Source organism: Macaca mulatta, chromosome 1 (genome assembly GCF_049350105.2).
Source record: "Macaca mulatta isolate MMU2019108-1 chromosome 1, T2T-MMU8v2.0, whole genome shotgun sequence".
Taxonomy (NCBI): domain Eukaryota; kingdom Metazoa; phylum Chordata; class Mammalia; order Primates; family Cercopithecidae; genus Macaca; species Macaca mulatta.
Window position 1 is genome coordinate 123,356,357 of NC_133406.1, and position 23,724 is coordinate 123,380,080.

General features: G+C 46.8%; 1 protein-coding gene and 1 long non-coding RNA gene across 2 annotated transcripts in view; one reads left to right on the top strand and one right to left on the bottom strand.

Moving 5' to 3' along the window:
- The window catches only part of PTGFRN (prostaglandin F2 receptor inhibitor), a 78,155-nt gene extending 62,214 nt beyond the window's left edge, over positions 1-15,941 (bottom strand). Inside the window, exon 1 of the mRNA XM_001103382.5 lies at positions 15,602-15,941. Coding sequence (XP_001103382.4) covers positions 15,602-15,650 — 49 coding nt within the window. The 5' untranslated portion in view covers positions 15,651-15,941. The remainder of the gene's footprint in view (positions 1-15,601) is intronic.
- Positions 9,597-16,709, top strand: LOC144331875 (uncharacterized). The gene is made up of 2 exons (XR_013399452.1): positions 9,597-15,270; positions 15,868-16,709. It is a non-coding gene; the product is annotated as an uncharacterized LOC144331875 (long non-coding RNA).
- Positions 16,710-23,724: the final 7,015 nt, after the last annotated feature.

Consider the following 23,724-nt stretch of genomic DNA (forward strand, 5'->3'; position numbering starts at 1 on the left):
TTTAGGGAAGGCAGAATCAGGAAAAAAACAGACAAATTCATCTATGATGCTAGGCTTAAGTTTCTTCAGGTGACACACAAGGCTCTTCACACTCAGGACTTTCTCTCCAGTCTCAATCCTTTCCCTCTAAAAGACCCTACAACTCAACCCTCCACAACAGTTGCAAAAAGTTTTCTTCATTTATTAAAAATCAATATCCTCTTATGAATGGTTTTATCTTTTCTTTGTTTTTTGTTTTTTTTGAGAGGGAGTCTCTCTCTGTCACCCACGCTGGAGTGCAGTGGCATGATCTCAGCCCAATGCAACCTCTGCCTCCTGGGTTCAAGCAATTCTCGTGCCTCACCCTCCGAGTAGTTAGGAGTACAGGTATGTGCCACCATGCCCAGCTAATTGCTGCATTTTTAATGAAGACAGGGTTTCACCATGTTGGCCAGGGTGTCTTGAACTCCTGGCCTCAAGCGATCTGTCCGCCTCAGCTTCCCAAAGTGCTGGGATTACAGGTGTGAGCCACCACGCCAGCCGGTTTATCGCTTTCTCTGTGCTCTTCCCTCTGTCTAAAGTAAACTACCCACCCCTTCTCTGCCAGCAAAAACCTACTGATCATCAAGACTTAATGAGCTCAAATGGGTCCAGCTTGCTGAAGGCTTTCTTGATCCTTCCCTGCCTGATCCTTCCCCGCCTCAGCCCCCAGCTCAGGCAGAGCTTAGAAGATGCCCACTGAGGGTCTGCTTGCCACCAAGATCACCTGGAGCCGACTGCCTGTCAGCCTCCCTGTGAGGCTCTGAAGGGGCTTCTCATCACCACACCCCCAGCCCATCAGCAAGCCTGTTGATGCAGTGACCGTGATCACTCCTATCTCAATGAGCTTCTGGAATGTTAGGGCCAGAATTGATCTTCGGATCATCATCCGGGGGGCTTAACAAAAAGTACATAATCTCATTAATTTCAGAAACAGTCCTTCATCAATGAATTTTCAAAAATAGCCCTTCACCAGGCTCATTACAGAAAGCACAGAGCATGTAGCTGGGGCAACTGTGACACACAGCATCAATCAAGAGACCAGTTCTCAGCACCCTGGGAAGGGACACACTCAGGATTCTAAACCTCAAAACTCACCACATCAATTTTGTTTACACACTTCTTTGGGGCTAGTAAAAACCAACTATCTGGGTGCTTTGGATCCTTACAAAAGTCCCCAATCCAGACATGGCACTAATGCCTTTACAACTACATGCAGATCGGGTGCGGTGGCTCATGTCTGTCATCCCAGCCCTTTGGGAGGCTGAGGCAGGTGGATCACAAGGTCAGGAGTTCAAGACCAGCCTGGCCAAGATGGTGAAACCCCGTCTCTACTAGAAATACAAAAATTAGCCGGGCGTGGTGGCAGGCATCTGTAATCCCAGCTACTCGGGAGGCTGAGGCAGAGAATTGCTTGAACCTGGGAGGCAGAGGTTGCAGTGAGCTGAGATCATGCCACTGCACTCCAGCCTGGGCAACAGAGTGAGACTGTCTCAAAAAAAATAAAATAAAAAATACATGCACAGGTAGAGATGAGACATAGGTAGTGATATAAACAGGTACAGAAGATCATGCTTACCTTTTCTGCAAAAGCACCTCTGCCTAAAGTACTCCCAGAATGTTCTCCCTTTTCTCTAATGTTGTTTGTTTCCCCTTTGTTTAACACTCCTCGATGACACTTCGTCTATGCCACCTCTCTTCCTGTGTGTGTCATGCCTCCACATTTAGACTGGTTGCTGGAGGAGTCAAAGGACTGTGTTGATCTACGTTTTTAGGTGCTCCCAGATCCAGAATAATGCCCGACCTGGGGCAGATAATAAATAGTGGTTATGAACTAGGCAGTGAGCCCAGGCCCATGCTACAGGCAGCAGTACTACTGCCCCTTTGCTCAGATGTGGCTCAGTGTTGGCTGCTCCCTAGAACAGTGATGACAAGCAGACGGTCCGTGGTTTGAATGAACCCAGCCATAAGACACTTGACGCATATACTGGGACTGAAGAAGTCTGCTTCTCTAGACTATGACCAACCAGGACAAAGCCCAAGAAGGGAGCATATGCCATTCTGGGGTGGAACAGGTTGTATCAACCCTGCAAAGGGAAGGGGTGGAAGCAGTGGAGAGACAATAATGAGAACTCATGAGTCATCTGTCTTCCACCCAAGCTGCCAAGGAAAAAACGAGAAAATCCACACAGGAGGAAGAATGGAGACTTTAGTCACCCCTTCTTTTTCATGTATAGATTTCATTTTCTCCTACTCTACCACAAAAACCTCTGTCTTAGAAGAGAAGTCACATGCAATTCTTTCCAAATGAAAGAAGATAAATAAGCACACATACGAAAGATAGTAAGGACACATAGATAACTTCTGCCCCCTTTATAACTTAAGGTTCACAATTTTAAATATATATACTATATACATCTTACAGGCATGTTTCTAAGCACATACATTAATTCAATTATTCAAAGATTCAAGTTCCTACATGCTGGGGTAAGCAAAAACAGACACGATCCTGTTTTGGAGCTGCTTACGGTTGGGTGAGACACACAAACCCTCATCCTAATAAATCACAAACCAATGGCTGTGCTCTGAAGGAAGGTGGCTGAGTAACAGCCCATCACCAAAAGCTGGCGCAGGCCGGCCCATGCTGTAGGCGGCAGCACTCTTGGATCCAAACATGTCCTCATTTCTCTGAGGAAATGAGGCTTTACTTGAAATCCAAAGAATCAAATAACTGGAAGTAACTCCAAGACAGATATGTAAACCAAAGAAGGTGTTGTGTGCATCTGTCTTGCAGTCATTTCTAAGGACTGGAGTGAGGGATACTTGGGAAAACCTCAAGAAGGGTCACCAACACTTGATTATATGCTCAGTTTTCACACTTCCTTGTCTTGAGTCCCAAATGCCTTAAATGAACATACTGGACAGAAAGCAGAGCTTGCCTCATCATTGCTGTTTTCTAACGACCAAACTCACATCCTGCTGCATGATAACTATCTTTCAGCCTGTGGTGTGAGCTAACTCGGTCCTGGAACGTGGGGTCCCTGACAGTACCACTGGGCAGTGTATACCACCTTGCTGCCTCTGTGGCCCTCCCTAGATGGGTGAACAAAGGTACCTACCCCAATTATTTATGAGCCAGGTACGACACTAGGCTTTCTGGGATTCATACTAGTTTCCGCTGAAACTTGTTTGTGGCATAAATGGTAATGAAAGTGGGACTCCGATGAATAGATCACATGATTGCATAAACCTTGTTTCCATAGAAAACCAACTAAAATTCCCCATCATTGCTCTAAAACTTACGTGTCTCTTATCAGGTCATAGTCCTTTGAAGAAACACTCTGATAAACTATCTGGGGGGAACATCCGTAATTGTTTTGTGAGTTGTTTTCCTTATAAGAAACGACCAAAAATAGGATTATGGCCTGACTGATCACCTTAATTTAGCAGGCTGGCTTCCTGTAAGCCCCGGCGGACCTCTCCAGCCTCACACATACTGGCTCTTAACTGCTCTGTGGGCGCTGGCGATGCTGCCAACATCTTTCAGGGTGACTTTGCTCACATTCCTCTTCTCCAGCAACCTCCCTTCTTCAGAGTTTAATATCCACATCCTCTAAGGTCTCTATTATTTTTCCAACTTAAGTTAGCTAATCCCCAAATGGGACACCAACCTGTACACATGTATCTGCTCCCACCTCTGAGAAACTGCACTGCCCACTTTCATACCTGAAACATATGTCCTGCTCCTGGCTCCCGACTCTTCAGCCCCACCTGCTCCATGGAGCTTTTCAATAATAACAGCCCCTGGCCTCCGTTCCATCTCTATAATTCTGACAGCCCCATATGTACAGTGATCTAATAACTCATTCACCCAGGCCTTTAAAAAACACCTATGATCCATTCCGCCATTCACTTGTAACTGGTTCCGTTCCATTTTGGACTTTGTAATCTTGCACAATGTCAGAAACACAATTAACATTCCATTAATGCTGTTGAAGTACTAAAAAAATAAGATCACAAAGAAAAGCAGCAATGTCCTGTATTGAAGAGTAAAATTGGACACAAATAATTTACTTCTTCAAGGGTTATAACTTTTTACTTTGACTAATGTGACTAAGTACCCTGTGCTGTGCCATGCCGTGAGTTAGACACTATGGTCTTAACTTGGAACTTACTGTAAGGATTTCTCAACCCAAGATGATGGACTGTAATGTCTTCTAATAAATAAGAAAATGTTTGGATGTGCCAGCTTTCAGAAAATGGAAAAATGAATAATTGTACCAAAAATCTGTGTTTTTTTTTTAACTCCTCACTGCAACATAAGCAAAGTAGTGTACACTGGACAGACACCAAATCAGCTAATATTCTCTTCTCAGTACATCCTAAAGCGGGCAATGGTTTCACAAAGCACTATCCACCCCTACACCTCCGAAACAGAACAAGACAGCAAGCTACTTCAAACATGGCCCAGAATTCACGAGTTCTTGTTAAGCCTCAAAAATATCTGCATCCAAAACCACTGAGATAAAATCACTGGGCTTAGCAGCAGCATCAACAGTAGCACCTTAAAGTAGCCAGGGAGGGCCAGGCAGCAGCCAAGATGCAGTGAGGACTGAGCTCATACACATAAGTTCCTTCTATAATACGTCGGCTTTCTAGAATGTATCCTTTTAGTAGGTGGTATTTATCCAGCATCATTTTGAACCTTCCTTGTTCAGACCAAAGCAATGAAAAGGAAGAAAGTCCCCAAATGCTAGGAGCACACTTTTTGGCCAGCTGAGTCTATTGATTGGAGATGTCAGAATTTCAACTCTTCGGCTGGGCATGGTGGCTCACACCTGTAATCCCAGCACTTTGGGAGGCTGAGGCAGGTGGATCACTTGAGGCCAGGAGTTCGAGACCAGCCTAACCAACATGGCAAAACCCTGTCTCTACTAAAAATACAAAAATTAGCCTGGTGTGGTGGCACATCCCTGTAATTTCAGCTACTTGGGTGGCCGAGGCATGAGAATTGCTTGAACCCGGGAGGCAGTGGTTGCAATGAACCAAAACTGTACCACTGCACTCCCACCTGGGCAACAGAGCAAGACCCTGCTTCAAAAAAATTAAAGTATTTCAACTCTTCTACCCTTCAGGAAGGGTGTAAAATCCAAAGTAGTGGCAATATTTATACATATCTAAAGATGTCTGTGTCTCTTCTCATTGTGGTCTGGGGTACACTGGGAAAAGGGCAACCTGTGGAACATCTTCTAGGCTCTTTCCTAGGCTGAAGGGAGAAGACACAAGTCACATTTGTGAGGGCTGAGGCTTGATTAGTCAGCCCCAGCTTACTCATGGCTGATATCCTCAATCAAAACTTGCACACACACAAAAAATCAGTAATGATAAGAAACAGTCTGTCACCTAGAAATGGCTTATTGTTTTACCGTTTCTGTGACTTCCCCCAGAGGTCTGCCTGAAAGCCCAGTTAGCCTGGTGGTGGGGACACCTCTGTACCCTAGAGAACCACAGGGAAAGATCTTTAGTGCACAGGAAATGGGCTGGAATGAGGCAGCAGTTGCCTATACAAGGACCGAACAATTTCCAGAGCCTTCAGAGGCACCAACCCACTGTTGTGAAGAGGCACCAGGCAGGTGAGAGACAATAGGCACAGGCTGCAGAATCAAAAGTAGTGCTCGGAAGATGGGCAGGAAGCCAGGGCTGCGCCAAGAGGCCACATGGCCAACAGCATGGGTCAGCCTGAACTCAAAAGAATTCTGGAGATGGAAGGGGAGACCTTCGGGATCAGCTAGCCCAGCCCTTATTTTATAGGGGCTGAGAGCTATTCAGCAACTTGTCCAAGGTCACAAAACTAGTGAGTAGAAGGACGAGGGCCAAAATCTAAGCCTCCTGTCTTGAAAGACAAGGAAACAAATGTTATCACAATTTAGCTAACCATATCAATTCCTTTCAGTGTTTTCAAAGATCTATTTTGACTAACATGTAAAGACATACTAGTGTACTGTGGTTATGAACCCACACTCTGGAGCCAGACTATCTGGGTTTGAATCCCAGGTCTGCCACTTACACTGTGACCCTGAGCAAGTGACTTCACCTCTCTGTGACTCAGTTTGCTCATCTATTAAATAGGGGTAACAATAGTGCCTACCCTCATGGGACTATGAAGCCTCCTAAATAAGTTCATCTATGGAAAGTGCATTAGCCGGTCTCAGCTGCTCAGGAGGCTGAAGTGGGAGGATGACTTGAGCCTGGGAGGTTGAGGCTGCAGTGGGCTATGACTGCAACGTTACACTCCAGCCTGGGTGACAGAGACCCCATCTCTCTAAAAAAAGGAAAGAAAAAAAAAAAAGCATAGTGCCTGGCACAAAATAAATGCTACAAAAAAGGCAGACAAGAATTTCCTGGGAAGGAACGAACCCTCATATTGGTTTCTCTGCATCACACCTGGTCCCCAACCCCCAATTCATCTTAGTCATAGGTTACTGCCTTTTCCCCACGATGCCTGGGGCTAATGCTTCTAAGTCACACCCCTCTCTCCTAATCCATTCAGGCCCAACCCAGTCAGATATTAGCTCAACCAGCCAAAATGGTGGAAGAGGCGAAAATTCTGAATAAATGCTTATGTCACTACCGGCCATCCAGCCTGTCACCTCTTAGATCTCTGCTGCCAAAACCCGGAACTCAGAAGTTACCTCTCTTGACCCTCACCTCCTACTTTTCTAGATTACCCACTCCCTTGCACCTCAGAATCTGCTTTTATGCCTTCATCATGCCCTCCAGGCCCTCAAACCTTCTGCAGGTGCATCAGGCCTGGAAGCCCCACTCACCTGCCTATCCCACCTGTATTGCTTGGCTACTCTTTCCTGTGATGTTCTCATCAGTTCCCTTGGTTCCCTTATCCCTCATCCTTCCACCCTCATTCCATGGAGAGACCACATGATGCTGTCTCTCTTAGGCTGCCAAACTTGGTGGGATAAAGCCAGGAAACTAGGCCCACTGCCTCCACTACAGACCTAAGCTATCCTCCATCCTTCATTGCTAACTGAATGTCTGTCACATTCCCATGGGGTCCAGCCCCAGCCCACTCTCCTCCAGCTCTGACTCTGACCATGGCTTTGCCTCAGTCCCACTGAGAAAGCCCAGGCTACCAAGTAATTTGTGTGCCAAACACTCCTCCAGACATGCTTCTCAAACTTTAGCATGCATTGGAATCCCCTGGGGATCTTGTTCAAATACAAACTTTGATTCACAAGGTTGGACCTGAGGTTCCCCCAGGTGCTGCCAATGCTGGTGGTCCACAGAACACACTTGGGGTAGCAGATTTCTAGGAACTTACACACCCTAATGTTTGCATTCTTCTAAATATATTGTTTTTAATCTTCATGGAAAACCTTCAAGAGAGGTATTATTCCCATTTCACAGAGACAGAAAGTGAGATTCAAAGAGGTTAGAAAATCTGTCCAAGGTTCACGCTGAGGGGAGGCAGGATTCAAACGAAAGGCTGATTCTGAAGCCTGAACCCCATTTTTTCCTCTTTTAACTGGGAGATGAAGTAAGGATGGAAGAGTATAAAGAACAGAAGTAGGTTTTAAAAACACACATGTTATGGCTTATTTGTAATACAAACTATTAAAATCTTCTTAGCTGATATAAGAGAAAGATGGATTACAAAATGCAAGAGTCCCTTTGCTAGAGATTCTGCCTAACAGCCAAAGACCAAAAAGCTATCAGAGAGTAAGTTAATTCCACCAATCAACATGGAAGAAGACATCCAGAGGGACACAGAGGCAACTTTATATGTGTGCAGATAAAGAAAGAAAGAACATATAGGCCAGGCGCAGTGGCTCACAATATTTTGGGAGGCTGAGGCAGGAGGATCACTTGAGGCCAGGAGTTTGAGACCAGCCTGAGAAACATAGCAAGACCTTGCCTCTAAAAAAAGATAACAAATTAGCCAGGCATGGTGGTGCAGTCAGTCCTAGCTACTCAGGAGGCTGAGATGGGAGGACTGCTTGAGCCCAGGAGTTTCATGCTGCAATGAGCTGTGACTGTACCACTGTAATCCAGCCGGGGTGATAGCGTGAGACCCTGTCCTAAAAAGAGAGAGACAGGGAACAAGGGAACATATAGATAACCTCTAACTAGCACATCTGGGGAAGCTTTGGGGCTACTCTTAGGGCAGTCTGAGAGCACTGCAGAGACTGCAGAGAGCACCACACTGCTCTCTGCACGCTCTCCTCTCCCTCTCCTTTCTCTCCTCTCTGGCTTTTCAAGGCTAGGGTTTCTATTTGCACCCCAACCCCCCATGCCACCTTCTCTGGAGTCCACACCCAGTAGTCACGGCTGCTCACTGCTCTTCAGCCTGTCCTTTGCCATGAGAGTCTCCCAGCTGGCCTGTGGGCCTGCTTGGAGACTCCTGGATCCTGTTTAAGTTGATCTGGTTCTGCCGTGCCCCGAGCCACTACCCTCACAGTGATCTTCTGCTCCACACCACCTGAAAAGGTGGGCGATCGTTTCTGACTCAGAGTTCCTTCCCCACCCCACCCACTTCTCAAGTTCTGTGATTTCCCTTCCTCCTTCACTGTTTGGGCAGACTTCACAGTGCCCATATCCAAGGGCTTCTCTGTCTTTATCCTTCCAGTTCTGCAGCAGCATGTGACCAATCCCTCTTTAACGAGTCCACTCACACCCATCTCTGCTTTGCTTCCGAGAGCTGTGCTCTCCCGGTACTTCTTCTCCCCTTCCCTGACTACTCCTAGCACTCTCCCTTTCATTTCCTGTCTCCTCACTGCAGGCATTGCCAAGAACCTGCCCTTTGACCCTCATCTCAATCGTCCACTTTCTGACATCTAGTGCATTTTGTCCGACCCTTTGAGGGCAGATCTGAGTCTGCTCTGTTCATAGAGCAATCCTCAGAACAATGCCCGGCGTGTAATAGCAGGCGCTTGCTCAATATTTGCTGAATAAATGAGCTGCTAGCCGTGTTACTGAGCTTCTCACCTTGCATCTTCAAACAGCTCATTCCAAGGCTCGGGCTAAAGGGCTGTAGTTCACCAAGTGAAGGAGAGAACTGCCATCCTTCGTCAAATCATAGCACACACAGGAAATGATAATATCTGTGTAGCTCTCCAGGTAAGCAGGCCTTTGGATTTAGAGGCAGCCCCTGCCCTGTGGGTATCAATATCATGAAAACCCAGCTGAAACCCATGTGGGTCCCTTACTGCGGCCCATTAGCTGGGAAGTTCTGTCTAGCCCAGCTCTAAAGAAGAGCAAGGAAGAGCCATTATCAGAATATTCCTCGCTTAGAGTCACTTTTAAGCTCCAAGAAGTAACTCATCTATCTGCCTACTATCTCTATTTCATTAGGATTCCAAGGTAGCACCCACTCTGAAATGTGCCCGGAACCCTAAGGCACAATTTCACTCTTCACTATTCTAAGCCAAATTCATCCTAGACAGAGCAACAGTAGCCACGGGTTCTTCTCCACTCCTGTGAAATACCCCAAGTGATGTAAATATTTTCACATTCCAACTGCTTGTAAAGGTGTGAAACAGGATGCAATTAAGGGCCCAGAACATTTTACTTAGACTTGAATCATGCTGCTTAGTGACTCCATAATCTACCACAAACAGTTACAGAGTATTGTGGAAAATCAGCCTTCAAAGAACACAAGCAAATACACAGAGCCATGATCTCCAGCCTAATGGAAACGCATATTGCTGGGACGCGACAGTGTTAACTACCGGGTCGAATTCTGTTGCTTCCCAAAGACTATAGTTGGTGTGGGGAGAAATAGTCCAAGATCGAAAAAACCACCGACTGTGCCAACTGCAGCACTTCGCCTTTTCCAGAAGATAAATTATGAAGAATTTTTGCCAGTTCAAGTTATTTTCCCAAAGCAGAGTCAAATGACCCTTGCAACCCTGCCTTGAAGAGACCAATGCAATTAAACGAAAACAGCTATGAACTGCCTGGACAGCATCCCTCCAACTTCGTTTCATAAAGTGAGATGCAGACACACACCGACAGACAAGCACACACCTTATTTAACTGCCAGACGCAGTGCCAATGTGAAAATGCACATTCAATCTATGGGTGGAAAATCAGCAAAGCAGTTCATCGCTAAAACAAAATAGCCACATAAATGTCGACTAGCTTGCTGCCTTGCAAGGAATGATCACTGACAACTAGAGTTCCTATTCAGCAGGCTAATAAGAATAATTATAGCCAGGGCAGGCATTAATCAGCTTGGCAGATACAGGAATTCTGTTAACAAGGCTAAAATGAGTGCCAAGGAATCTCTGAAGGCCACAACACTTCAAAGACTGTTAAAGCTGGATGGATTCACTAGGGTTCCTCCCGCTGGCCTTCCTCCTCCTTCAGGCTTTCCAGAGACAGTTGCATTTAGGCCCATCCTCAGAGCCGACATGGCCACCTGCTAGGGTTGCAGGGATGCCACACCTCTGAGGTACATGCTGGCACTATCCTTCCCTTCAGGAAGTGTGCCTGGGCTGCACTAATCCTGGATCCTCCTATTTTTAAGTGCACTTTCACTTTGAAACCACTATTATCCTTCTTCACCTAAACTAATCTCAAGCAACACACAGCATAAGGTTTAGCGACTATAAGTCAACTTTTCCTTAAAAGAGACAGAATGGAGTCCTGAGATCAGATCCTGGGTCTTCTAGGGAATATCTGTATGACTCTAGACCAGTTAACTAACTTTTCTAGGCATCAGTTTCCTTATCTGTAATAAAGAGAAAATAATAGTGACTTTCTCAAAGTATTGCTGTGAGGAATAAATACCAGAATGTATGTCAGAGCTTGACGCTTGATATGCCATCTAGAAATAGTAGCTATTATTAGTCTGTGCCCATTAGGTGCAAAGCCTTGTACAGAAGCTACGAGGAAAAAAAACAAACAAAATATTCAGTATGCAGAGACACACACACATTAGACAGGAGTGGCTGTGCCTGGGCAGGAGGGTGGACACATTTTTTTCCTTTTTTTTTTTTTTTTTTTTTTTTTTTTGAGACAGGGTCTCACTTTGTTGGGCAAGCTGGAGTGCAGTGGTGCGATCACGGTCCCCTACAGCCTTGACCCCCCAGACTCAAGTGATCCTCCCCATTCAGCCTCCCAAGTAGCTGGAACCACAGGCACATGCCACCATACCCAGCTAACTTTTCTTATTTTTTAGTAGAGATGGGGGTCTCACTATGTTGCACAGGCTGGTCTCAATCTCCCGATCTCAAGCAGTCCTCCCGCCTTGGCCTCCCAAAGTGCTGGGATTGCAGGCATGAGCTGACATGTTTAGCCCAGATTTTTCTTTTGACCTTGTATCCTCTATAAGTAACACAGAGACTGCTAGCTGTTCCCTCAAAATCTGTCCTTCCCTTCTTCCATAGTAGCTGGCACATGGCTTCCCAGTTTTCCTTACAGCTAGTGTGGCACGGGCCCAAAGTCTCTCCAATAGAACGTGTGCAGAAATGACGTGTGCCACTTTCAAGTCTGACCCACAAAGCCTCCATATATTCTACTCCACACTCTTTTCCTCCTTTGTAGGGGCTGGAATGGTGAAGATGACTACCAAAGTGATCTTAGAAACTGTGAGTTGAAGACAGTGGAACTGCCACCAGCTGGGGAGCCAGAATGACTGTGGAAAGCAGGGTTCCCACCCAACCCTTCCCTCTGAAGCATCTCCCTCACATTGTTATATAAGACACATCTATTGTCTGAACCACTATGCTTCGAGTTTGTTAGAGCAGTTTAGCCTACCTGATTAATACAAAGTCCTTTTATATTATTTGAATTCTAAAATACTGATGTGATGCTTTTGACACTTAAAAAAGTATCTCAATAGATTTACCAAAATAAAGACATAAATGAAGAAAATGTGTTAATCCCACCCTACAATCTCTGTGCCTTCCACTCTCCAATTTATGTTGCACTAGTTGAGGGTTTATCCTCCTCAACACACCACCCTGTCCTCCTAATCTCGCCCTACAAACTTTTAATGGCTACCCATTCCCACAGATAAAACGACATATATATTTATAAGTATTCAGTCAGCCAATATGTAACAAACACCCAGTATGGGTTATATATCCTATTAGTAATAGGGACATTGTAGTGAACAAAACCAATGTGGCCCCTGCCCCCAGGGGAAACAATTGGAGTAGGGAACAGACAATTACATACAATGAAGTAAATATATGCTCTGATGACAGGGCACAGACTGCCTGGCAGCACCCAGAGCGCCAAGAAATCTACCCCTCCCAGTCCAGACTCCTCAGCACAGCACGCAAAACCTACAGGATCTATCTCAAACCCACCTTTCCTCCCCCATTATTTCCTCCTCCCCCAAATAATTGCACCCCCATTTCCTCCTCCTCCCAGTTACATAGAACTTACGTGCCATTTCTGAATGAGCCATGTACTTTCACTCATCCACACTTCAGGCTTTTCCCCAGAGCCTAGAATGCTCTTCTATCCTTTCTTTCAAAATTCTAATTATCCTCAAGGCTCAGCTCAAATGTCACCTCTTCAGCAAAACCAGCCCCAACCCCCAAGTCAAAATTAATCATCCCCTTCCTTGTTTCCCACACTTGGTTTCCACGTCAGGTATTTCATTCAGGCCTGTGGTTAGCTATTTTATTCTCTGTCCACTCACACCCACCAGCCGCTCAGGCAGATGCTGTGTCTTGGTCATTTGTCTGGGACTCCCAGTATTGAACACACGGTTGCACACAGAGTGGCACTCTCTCTGTGAATGTGGCACATTTCTTGAGTGGCCACTCAAGAAATGCCACACTGAGTGGACGGGCAAGACAGATCAGACACAGGCAATGGATGTGAAACCTGCCCTATGTGGCTGGGTGGGTTCTGGTGGGATCATGGTAGGTGGGTTTAGAAAGGCTTCATGGAGAAAGTGAGTTTTAGGGGAAAAAGGAAATACTAATACACAGGCAAGAGGTGAGAAGTAGAAGGGGCCGGAAAGTTTAATATAGTCTACATAAAGGAGAGCAAACAGGTTAGATAGAACAAAGTGTGTCAGCCAGAGAAGACTGGAGGGGAGGACACTAGGGGCAACATCTCCTTGGAGGAAAGTCATAAGGACCCAGTGAGAACAGGTGGGAGCCCCAAAAATGATCATTTAGGAAAAGGATGAGCTTAAAAGGGAGGCTGGAGGAAATAACCAACCACGAAGACACCAATTGTGTGGGAAACAATTGGGACCTGGGCTAAGACAGTAGCCGTAGAAACAGGAAGGAAAGGAAGAAGCTGGAGTCTGTGCTATGGGGAGACGCAAGAATTGAGAGACTATGTGAATGTGGAGGTCAAAAAGAGCAGTGATACCAAGATTATACTCAGGTTACTCCCTAGGAGAAAAGATGATCTTGCTTATCAATGTATTACATTTCAGGGATCAGTACAGTGCTAGAGTAGTGTAACACAGGGAGACCTTCCCAGAGGTCAGGCTGAAGTCACGCCAAGTGAGATTCTGTGGCAGCAGAGTTATCAGGAGGGTCATCAATGGTTCAGAGAACTGTCAGGTAAAAAGGCACCGGCTAGTGACACCACAGAAATTCCCAGTGTAATTCATAGGAGGCATCCAGCCAGGACAGGATATGCTGGAGTACAATCAAGATTTCCCCAAGCTGTGCTTTCCCCACTTCTATTTTGCTTTTGTCAGTCTCTCTTTGCCCCCTTCCCTCTTCCCCCCTCATTATGATTACTCAAGGGCATTGTTTTCAAAGTTTTCAAAGTTCTACCTCATCCCACCCTCATAACTGGTACCCAGGTTGTTCAAAGAACTGCACAACTCTAGGGGGAGTCATTCACACAGACTACAAAGTGAACAGCAGCTCCCGAAGTTGCACAGTGCACAATCTGTGCAAACCCAGGCCACGGCCCTGCTTGACCTAGACACACACAGTCAATAAAAATTGTGTGTGGACTATAACAGCAGTGCACCACTAACATACAACTTACAAGGGTCCCGCAGTGAAAAGTAAAGATTAAAAGCACTACCACCGGGTGTGGTGGAGCATGCCTGTAATCCCAGCACTTCAGGAGGCTCAGGTGGGAGAGTCAATTGAGCCCAGGAGTTTGAGGCTTCAGTGAGCTATGGTTGTGCTACTGAACTCCAGACTGGGTGACAGAGTGAGGCTTTGTTTCAAAAATAAAAACAAAGCACTAGGATCAGGGACTATAGAAAAGATGCCATAAAACTAAGTGGAAGATCTGGAAGCTTTCTGCACATGGGCTGAAGCTGAAGCAATGTGGCTGGACGAGCTCTCTGAGGGAGTCAGTTCAGAAAATCTCTTCAAGGTGAAGGAAGAAAACAGAAGCTAGCAAGGCTGGTTTACCAGCAGCAGGAGTCACGGGGCTTAGAGCAGTGTGGGCCCCCGGTGTCCCCAGTAGGGGAGTGGCTATAGAAGGCCTTCTCTGGGACCCTCCGACCATAAGTGCAGAGTAGTCATTTGCCCTGTGTGCAGCTGGGACCTGGATGGGACGGACACCGCACACCATGCGCTCTGTAAAAGACTCAGATCTGCCTTCTCTAGGGGCTTGGAAGAGAACCCCAGGCCGGGTCATAAGAATCATCTTGTCCTGGTTGACACTGACCACAAAGATCCAAGAATATCAAAGCATTTAAGAGTCGGCCCTGGGGTACCATGGTGGGCACTTAATAAACATATTTCCGTGGCTGGCTAGGATCACCATGTGGATCTACGTGAAGATGGTGTCTGTGTATGGAGTGAATGGAAAATGGAGAGGGAAAAAACCCACAAAAGATTCCTTGGGTGGGGGGAGGGCGCTGGGCCAAAACCTCACGGGGCACCGAGGGTTTCCGGAGGGTGGAAGATGAGGGGACAGTAAGGGAGGAAAAGTAACAGGTAGAAAAAGTTGGAGAAGCCAGGCTCTTAGGTCTTTGTGTATAAATACGCAGCTAGGCAGCTTCAAGAAAAGCTAAAAGAAAAGACTGAGACAGACAATCTAGCCACGACGAAAATGACGGCAGGACTCGCCCGCCGATTTCCATTGTAACGCTCCGGGCCACCCTGTGACCTTCGTGGAAGGAAGTTGGAGGATTCTCTCGCTTCCCTGGAAAGGCAACTCCGCGCGGGCTGGGCGAAGAGAGACCCGGCCGGCGGCGGCTATGGCGGGGCATATCAAAGGCTCACATTTCCGCTCTCGAGCGGGGGACCCGGGCCGGGACCGCAGCACCTTCCGGGCCGGGAGTTCAAGGTGAGCCGGGCTCCCGGCGGCCAACAGGTAGGGAGGGCTGGGGAAAGCCGGCCCGGGCCACTCCCCCCGGCACATGTTGGGGGCGAGGCTCGGCCTGGCGGAGCCGCCACTTGCACCCTGCGCGCGGGGCCCGGGCTGATTCGCGCCAGGCTCCGGGCGGCCCCGCGGCCGCTCCCCGCCGGGCCAAGCAGCCCGCGCACCCCGGCCGGGTTTCCCGGGAGCAGCCCGGGCACCCTCAGTGACCCAGGCCGCGCGCTGCAGCCGCGCCCCGCCGAGCCCTCCAGGGCCCTGCCAGACCCCCTGCGCCCAGCTGAGCCCCGCGCACACTCACCCAGCGACAGGAGCGCCAGCAGCAGCGGCCTCGGCGCCAGGCGCCCCATGCTCGCCCGGCGGGAGCGACTCTCCCCCTCCTCCTCCTTCCCCGCCGCCTCTCCTCCTCCTCCTCCTCCAGCTCCGGCTGCTCCAGAGTCGGCGCTCCTCCGCCTGGGCCGCGCGCCTGCTCCGCTCTCCTCGCGAGCCGATAAATCCCAGCGCTGGGGCGTACGTGCGCCCCTGGCTCCGCTCGCTCCCTCCCGCCTCCTTCCCTCCCTCCTCCAGCCGGCCGGGCCCGGGAGCCGGCCCCGCCGATCCGAGTGTGCAGCCCCGACCGCTTCCCGAAAGCAGAAGGGAAGAACCGCAGCGCCCGCCCGCCCGCGCCTCCCATCCGGCGCTTTGCCAGCAACAAACACAAACTTTCCCAAGCCCCTCCCCGCTCCAGGTAACGGAGGAAGCGCAGGGGCCACCCGCTTAAAGGCGAGGAGGCGTCGGAGCCCACCCTGCCTTCCCCTCTAGGCCCCCACCCCACGAGAAACTTTCCTCCGACCTTTAAAAGTTGGCCTGGGAAAGACTCGTCTGGAAATCCCTTCGCTTTAGCCCTATCCCGGGACACCCCGCGTTCCATCACGCTGGAGTCACCCACGCGTGTCTAGTCTATCCTCAATCAACTGCCCGCTCGTTCGGCCTCGCGTCCTGAGCTAAACACCCCAGCAACCAGCCGCTTGGCCTATGCCAAAAATTACGCAGATGGGAGCGAAGGAGCTGAAAGGACTTTTGAAGGCCACGGATTCCAACGTCTACCATACAGAGGCCTTAAGTGTTTCGGTGAGGTGCCCAAGGATTCACAGGGAAGGGGCAAAATCAGAACCCCGCTGTCCTGACTGCCCACTCCCCGGTGATTTGGGTGGGCCTGCCTCCTCCTTACCCAGCACCCTCCCTCTCCTCAGCGCCTGTGGCACTGATTAGAACAGCTCCACACAAAGACACCCATTTAAAAAACAAACGAAACCCAAGTGTATTAATAGCTATAGTACTTCATATAGAATGTACTGTTAAGACTTCATATTTCTTGCTCTAAGTGGACACCACTGGTTGCCAATAAAGACTCATACTTCCCCCCACAATAGAGTTTTGTGCTTTTGATTTGAATACAAAAGGCCCCACGGGTATTGGGAGAAACGGAGCATTCCTTGCTTGAAACTTAGCAAGCATGATTCAGACACGCAAGGAGCAGGACTGGTGCCCACTGCCCCTCACTGGGCTTTCATTCACATGTGGAAAACGGATCACAGATGCTTATGCGGAAACTGCCCACACTCACACAGGGGAAGAACATTACTTTTACTCTCATGCATCCGTGTTTCAACCAACAAATGTTTCTTATTTCCACTATCAAATGTGTGATTAGCCAGGTATGAACCCTTTGGAAAGAGTCTTAAAAATTCATTCCTGGTGGTGCAACGTTATTGTACTTAATGGCACTGAATGGTACACTTAGAAATGTTTAAAATTGCTAGGCATGGTAACTGGTGCCTGTAATGCTAGCTACTCAGAAGACTGAAGTTGGGGGCGGGGGCGGGGGTAGAGGGAGGCCGGGAGCGGGGGCAAGGATGGTGTTGCTTGAAACCAGGAGTTTTTATTTGTTTTGTCTTTTTTCTTTATTTCATTTTTGAGACAGGATCTCGATCTGTCACCCAGGCTGAAGTGCAGTGCTGCGATCAGGAATCACTGCCGCCTTGACATCCCAGGCTCAAGCAATCCTCCCACCTCCACCTCTCAATAGCTGGGACCACATATGTGTGCCACCACACTCTAGCTAATTGTTTCTATTTTTTTGTAGACACTGGAGTCTCCCTATGTTGGCCAGGCGGGTCTTGAACTCCTGGGCTCAAGCGATTTTCCTGCCTCAGCCTCCCAAAGGACTAGGATTACAGGTCTGAGCCACTGGGCCAAAACTTTTTCTTGTTTTTCTTTTTTCTTTGTTTTTGAGGCTAGAAGTTTGAGACCACTTGGGCAACATTGTGAGACACTGTCTCTAAAAAAAAAGTTGTAATTTTAAAATGGTAAATTTTGTGTTATGTACATTTTATACAATAATTTTTTTTTAAATTTTTTTCTGCCACCAAGCCTTTCCTGGTTCTGTTCATACACACTGTAATTCCTTTATCTTCCCCATCCCAATTCTTCCCTAGAATTTTTCAGGGAAGTTTTCCAATTTCATTCAATCAACCTTGAATGCAAGCCTAATGTTAGGCCTTGGAAGATAGTGGAGCTTCAGAGAAATGTGAGGCCTGGCACCTTCAGCAGCTCAGATTTCAGCTCATCCTTCATCTTTCCTTTTCTTAACCACCTAGAAAACTTAATGTCTGAACCATACATTGTGGCACTTGGTCACATTCATTTTAGCGAAACATATACACTGCCCCCATCTCTGTCTAATAATGCATGGGCCTAAGAAGCTGTCACATTTTCACCTTGTATCCCACCTTATGGCAGAGTAGATGTTTTAAAAACTCTTTTGTTTAATAAACAATGCGTGACAGGGACTGTGCCTAGCACATGGTAGGTCCTAATGTATATTTATAGAGTGAATTAATGGCACACACTGGGCTAAATCCTGGGGGTACAGGGATGAAGCAGACAGTTCCTGCCCTTGAGGAGCCTACAGTTTGTGCATTGTGATAGCATGTGCAAGGTAGAGTCGTGACACCACAAGGGAGCGGCCAGTCCAGGAGGAGGCTGTCATGACTCTGCATTGAGTCTTGAAAAATTGGTAGGTCTTTAGCTGTGGAGTGTAGGGATAAGCTTACAATACATGTTGTGTATTTAGTGTGATAGAGATTCTTCTTGCCTCACCCACGCCCGGGTGTTATTAAATTAATGGTGCACCTTACAATCATGGGAATAACAGTGGTTAACCGTTGAAATGATGAGAATAAATAAAATTGTCTAGGTAAGGCAGGTAGAATGAGAACTGAAGTGGGTAGCCTGCTGGTGGCTGGCAGTTAACTGTCATGGGAGTTAACCAAAGAGCCATTTTTTTAAGCAAAAAATAAGCATAAATTGATAACTCTAGACTGTTGGTTATAACCACCACACCCTTTGCACATTCCTGACTACCAATGGATAAAGGAAGAAGCACTCACAGCAGACTGGCACAATTTGTTAATTCATGACTCTGGAATCTGATGATGCTTTTACTATGAAAGATATTTATTTACCAGAGTGAGTAACCTTCTATACAGCTAAGGCTTTTGCCCCAACCGGTTGTTCTCCTGTCTTAGTCTATAGGCTTGCCTGGGGCAGGAAGACTCACTCTCCAGCAATTCTAATTGATTCACGCCCACCCCCAAGGAGAGTGCTGACGTAGGTTTCTTTTCTCCAACCATAGTGCCCCCAAGGGGCACTGGTCATAGCAGTCAGACCTTATGGTCTTCTGGTTACACATGTCTTTCTGCAGGTGATACCCCTAAAACCTTACAAGAGTCCTCATACTATTACGCCAAACAAGTTTCCCTGCTGAGATCAGGCAAAAACATCATCATATTATTTAACTTTGTGAATGAAAATGTTAAAAAGTTCCCAGTGAATGAAACTGCTGATCTGAGATTCACCTAGACTTGGGGTTTTTGGCCCTGCCACACGCACACAGTCTCCAAAGGACCCTGACCCCTACCTACTTCAGCAGGGGCTCAGGGACAGGAGTATGTTCCATGGCAACGTTTCATTCCAGTAATCATTTTCACTCTCAGTCTTCCTTGTTCCATGTCCAGATGTATATTTTCCTGGTTAAAGTTAAACAGGGATGACTAAGCAAAAAGAAATTTAGGATTAAATTACAGAATTAGAAAATGAAATTAAAAGTTAAAAAGGGAGGGGTGGTGAGAGGAGGCCTTTATTTCCCCATGAGTGAGAGTCCTGCAATACTGGTGAGATTAGTGGGAAGCTGTAGAATGCTCATCTGACAAGTTTGAAAACAGCAAGGGACCTCATCTGTTTGGTGTGGGCTAAGCAGGGTCCTGCCTGAGGGCTGGTCCTGCTCCATAACCACCCAACTATCAATCCTCCCCATCTTTTCTTCAGCCCTAAAAGACTGAAGTGGAACATGGTGGAGAAAGTGTTCTTAAATGACTTAGAACTGTTCCAGATTCCACCTCCGCCAGGCCAAAAGTGTCTCCCTGGGAACCTACCCCACATAGCATCACGCCTGCAGGAACACTGCGGTGGAGAAGTGTGAGGAGAAAATAAGGAATTGGATGGAGGTGAGGCTTTGGCAATAAAAGCTCTCCCCAAGACTGAGGCTATTTCCTGGGTTAGGAGCCAACAGAGCCCTTGCCCTGGAGGGGCTTATCATCTAATTTAATGCATGAAAAACCTGGCATGAAAAACCTGGAATACAGTGAAGGGTGGGGAGGAGATGGAAACCACAAGAGCAAAGGAATTGAAAGAAAGGTAAATAGATAAGAGAGGCACAAGCCATTATGTGTTGTATTCTGCAAATATGCTATCATCTGGGCTGGAAGTATCTCCTCAAATGAACAGAGACAGCAGTCCCTTGTGCAAAAGAGAGGCTAACACATTAGAAATAGCTGCAGGCACTGTGGATGTTGGAGTAAGTTCTTTACCTAAGGTCAGGGCTGCCAAGTAGGATGGAGCCCAAGGGTGCCCCATCAACATTGTGCGCTGTCTCTGAGCTGCTATGCCCAGGAGAAGCCTTTTCCCCTCAGAGGAAGGGAGTTTATCCCAGTCTTCACACATAAATTAGGAGGGGGAAGGAGGGAGAGGAGGAGGAAGATGTCGTCTTCCTTTTACCATTTCCCCACTTGCCTTTCTCACACCACGTGAGCTGCACTTCTGGGTTCAACTAGAATATTGTCTTAAGTTCCAGGCACTATATTTTAAGTACAACATTTACAAACTAAAATGTATCCAGAGTAGGGAGGGTTCCTGGCGAAAATACAGAATGCCCAGTAAAATTGGAATTTCAGGTAAATAAGAAATACATTTTTAGTATAAGTATGTCCCAAATACAGGAGCATACTTATACTAAAAATGTATTCCTTGTTTATCTGAAACTCGATTTCGACCGAGCATTCCATATTTTTATCTGTGAAATCAGGCAACCCTCATCAGGAGAAGAGTTACCTTATATGGAAAGAGGTTCTTCTGGAAGACTTGGAGAAGACAACAGGGAGCTCTGAGGAGCTGTCTTCAGTTGTTTTTGAACTGTTGCACTTTAAGGGAGGAGTAGACTTTGATTTGAGGTCTTACTCTGAGTCACTGGGTAAAAATTGCTAAGAGACAAAATTGGTTTAGTTTGTAATAACCACTTAGCTCAACGATAAGGGGAGTTACATTATACAGTGGTATCCTCTCCTCTCTAAAAAGCATCCAGCCTGAGGTTGAATGCTTACCTCTAAGGCGTTAATGCCCCTCTAAGGGGACATTAGGTGGAGCCATGGACAAACTGACCTTGGAGGAAATCCTTTCCAATCCCAAGATTTTGAGATTTACCTAAATCCAGCCAATTCTTTTTTCTAGTCCATCTTCCAAAGTTCAGCCTTTGTCCTTGCTACACTTCTCAGTCTCTAACTTAAGGCTGAGCCGTAGATGTGCTCTGCAGCACTAGAGAACAGAGAAACTCATAGACAGACGCCATGGTTTTATTATGAAATCTGAGATTACAACTCCTGCTCACCAGGTACTCTCCACTGGAAAGGACTCACAGAACGATTATTCTAAAACGGAGCCATCATTTTGGTAGACATGGATACATTTTTTATCTACTTTGTAACTCATAATCCTCTTCAGCCAGTCACTTGTTGCCCAGGTACACGTTGCAACATTTTGCAACTTTGTCTATCTTGGAGGGTGTACATGGAATGGCATTTTGCATAGTCAGTTATATCATGGCTACTTTAATGAATGGTTGTTCATCCACCTGCAGCAGAAGCAGGTTTGTTGCACCTGCTTTAATATTTTTTCCAGCTTAAAATTATTGTATCCATGCTTTATGATATGAAGTTAATGAGGTTTCAATCACCCATTGACCTCTGGGTTGGAAGGCAAAGTTACTTTCTGAGGAGAATCTTGGACGCCCTCCTGGTGAAAACACTGAGGGTCCTGAGTCACAGCTGGCTGTCCTAATGTGGCCCCACCTAGAACAGTCACCATCTAAATGAGGATTTCAAACTTACTGCCCCTTAATATTTTTTAAATGCTCAGCTGGGAAAAACAGTATTTATGGAAGATTATTAAAGTAAATGCAGTCTGTGCATTTTTCTAGACACCCAAAAATCTATCCCTAAATTATGAATTAAGTAGAACATCAGTGAGCTTAGTACCTGGATATACCATATTGGCACCCTCATAAAGTTGCTTTTACTGAATTGCATTTTGTCATGGTACCATCAGCCTATATTGAGGGATGTCCTAAGAAACAGCTTTGTGCACTTCATCATTTTGTTTCCCAGAAGGACAGGTTTACAGATGCTCTTCATTAAATCAGACAGCAGCCTCTCTACTTAGGATGCATGGAGGAATTTTACTCTCATCTCAGTACCACAAATAGTTGTGCTTTTCCTTAGTGACTGGTTTCTTTTTTCCTATGGATTCTGTAAATATTGTAACTGATGGTGTTTTCCTTTTCATGGTAGTGATTGGGAAGGTTATGTTCAATTCTATGACCTATCTCTAGCAAATGAATAAAACTTTTTTTTTTTTTTTGAGACAGAGTCTTGCACTGTCACCCAAGCTGGAGTGCAGTAGTATGATCATGGCTCACTGCAGCCTCAACCTCCTGGGCTCAAGCGATCTTCCCACCCTAGCCTCCCAAGTAGCTAAGACTGCAGACATGCACCACCATGCTCAGTTAATTTTTTAAAAAATTTTTTTGTAGAGACAGGGTCTCCCTGTATTGCCCAGGCTGGTCTTGAACTCAGGCTTCAAGCAATTCTCCTGCCTCAGCCTCCCAAAATGTTGTGATTACAGGCATGAGCCACAGTGCCAAGTCTTGAAGAGGACTTATAGCATGAGTTTTGCATAACTCCCTGCTAGCTCCTCCTTACCTTGCCATCCTTATTTTCCCTTTCCCTCATTTACTATTTTTTTTTTTCATTTTCATTTCTTTTCTATGTTCATGCAATTGCACAATGCAGGAACTCCTTCCTACTGTAAAATTCTAGTCCACACCTCCTGCCCTTCAAGAGACATTTTAAATTCTAACTCCTCATTTGCAGATTAAATGCAATGAGGTAATAATCACAATGAGCTCTGCTTCCAGAGAAAGACTGGAATGTGATTAGGCTGTGTCAGCCGCCCTAGAACTCAAGGCAGAGTGTGATGAGAAAGGGCACTGCCATCCACCAGAGTCACAGGAGCTCCTGAAAGGATGTTGTTTCCAAAAGCAGCAGACAGTTGACTCTCCTAACCCTAGAAAACTGCACTGCTCATCTGTCTGCACTGGGTTAGCAAATATTAGGGTTCGTTTGCTTTCTCTAAGCACACAGTGGTTGAGGGCTGGAGTGGCCTGCGTGTCCAGGACAGATGAATGGGAGTGTGCCCGATTCCATGCAGTCAACAGCTCAGGTGGTATGGTCCAGCCAGCACCAAGTCGCTTATGGCTCCTGTGTACTCTGCCATCTCCTGCTGTCCCCTCCCTCAGAAATGCCTTTCACATGTCCCATGGCTACTCCTGTAGGTTAGGTTCCCTTGAAAGCAAAGCGTGAGACACTGATTTGGCTGTGAGTTCTTTATCTGGGAAGTGATCTCAAAAAGCAATGATGAGGGAATGGGAAAGCAAGTCAGGGAACAAGAGAAAGTCAATAAATATATGTTATTGAGGTAAGCACAGCTGTGAACAAACTGTGTAGAATGTGCCTTCGAACTGTCCCTCAGGGGACAAGAGGCTCAGGTATTTACTCCCTGATTCTTCTGCCTCAACAGCTGAGTTTTGTCCCTACGGCATTCACTACTCCTTGTCTCCGGTCTGCACCTGTCTGAGTCTAGAGCCCTGAAGCAGACAAGTGGAGAGACAGATGTGTGTGAGGTGGGCCACCCCAGCATACTCTGAACTGTCCACATGGCTGCACAGAAACCCCAGGAGGGGCCGAGGGATACAACTACTCATTACTCCCCCAA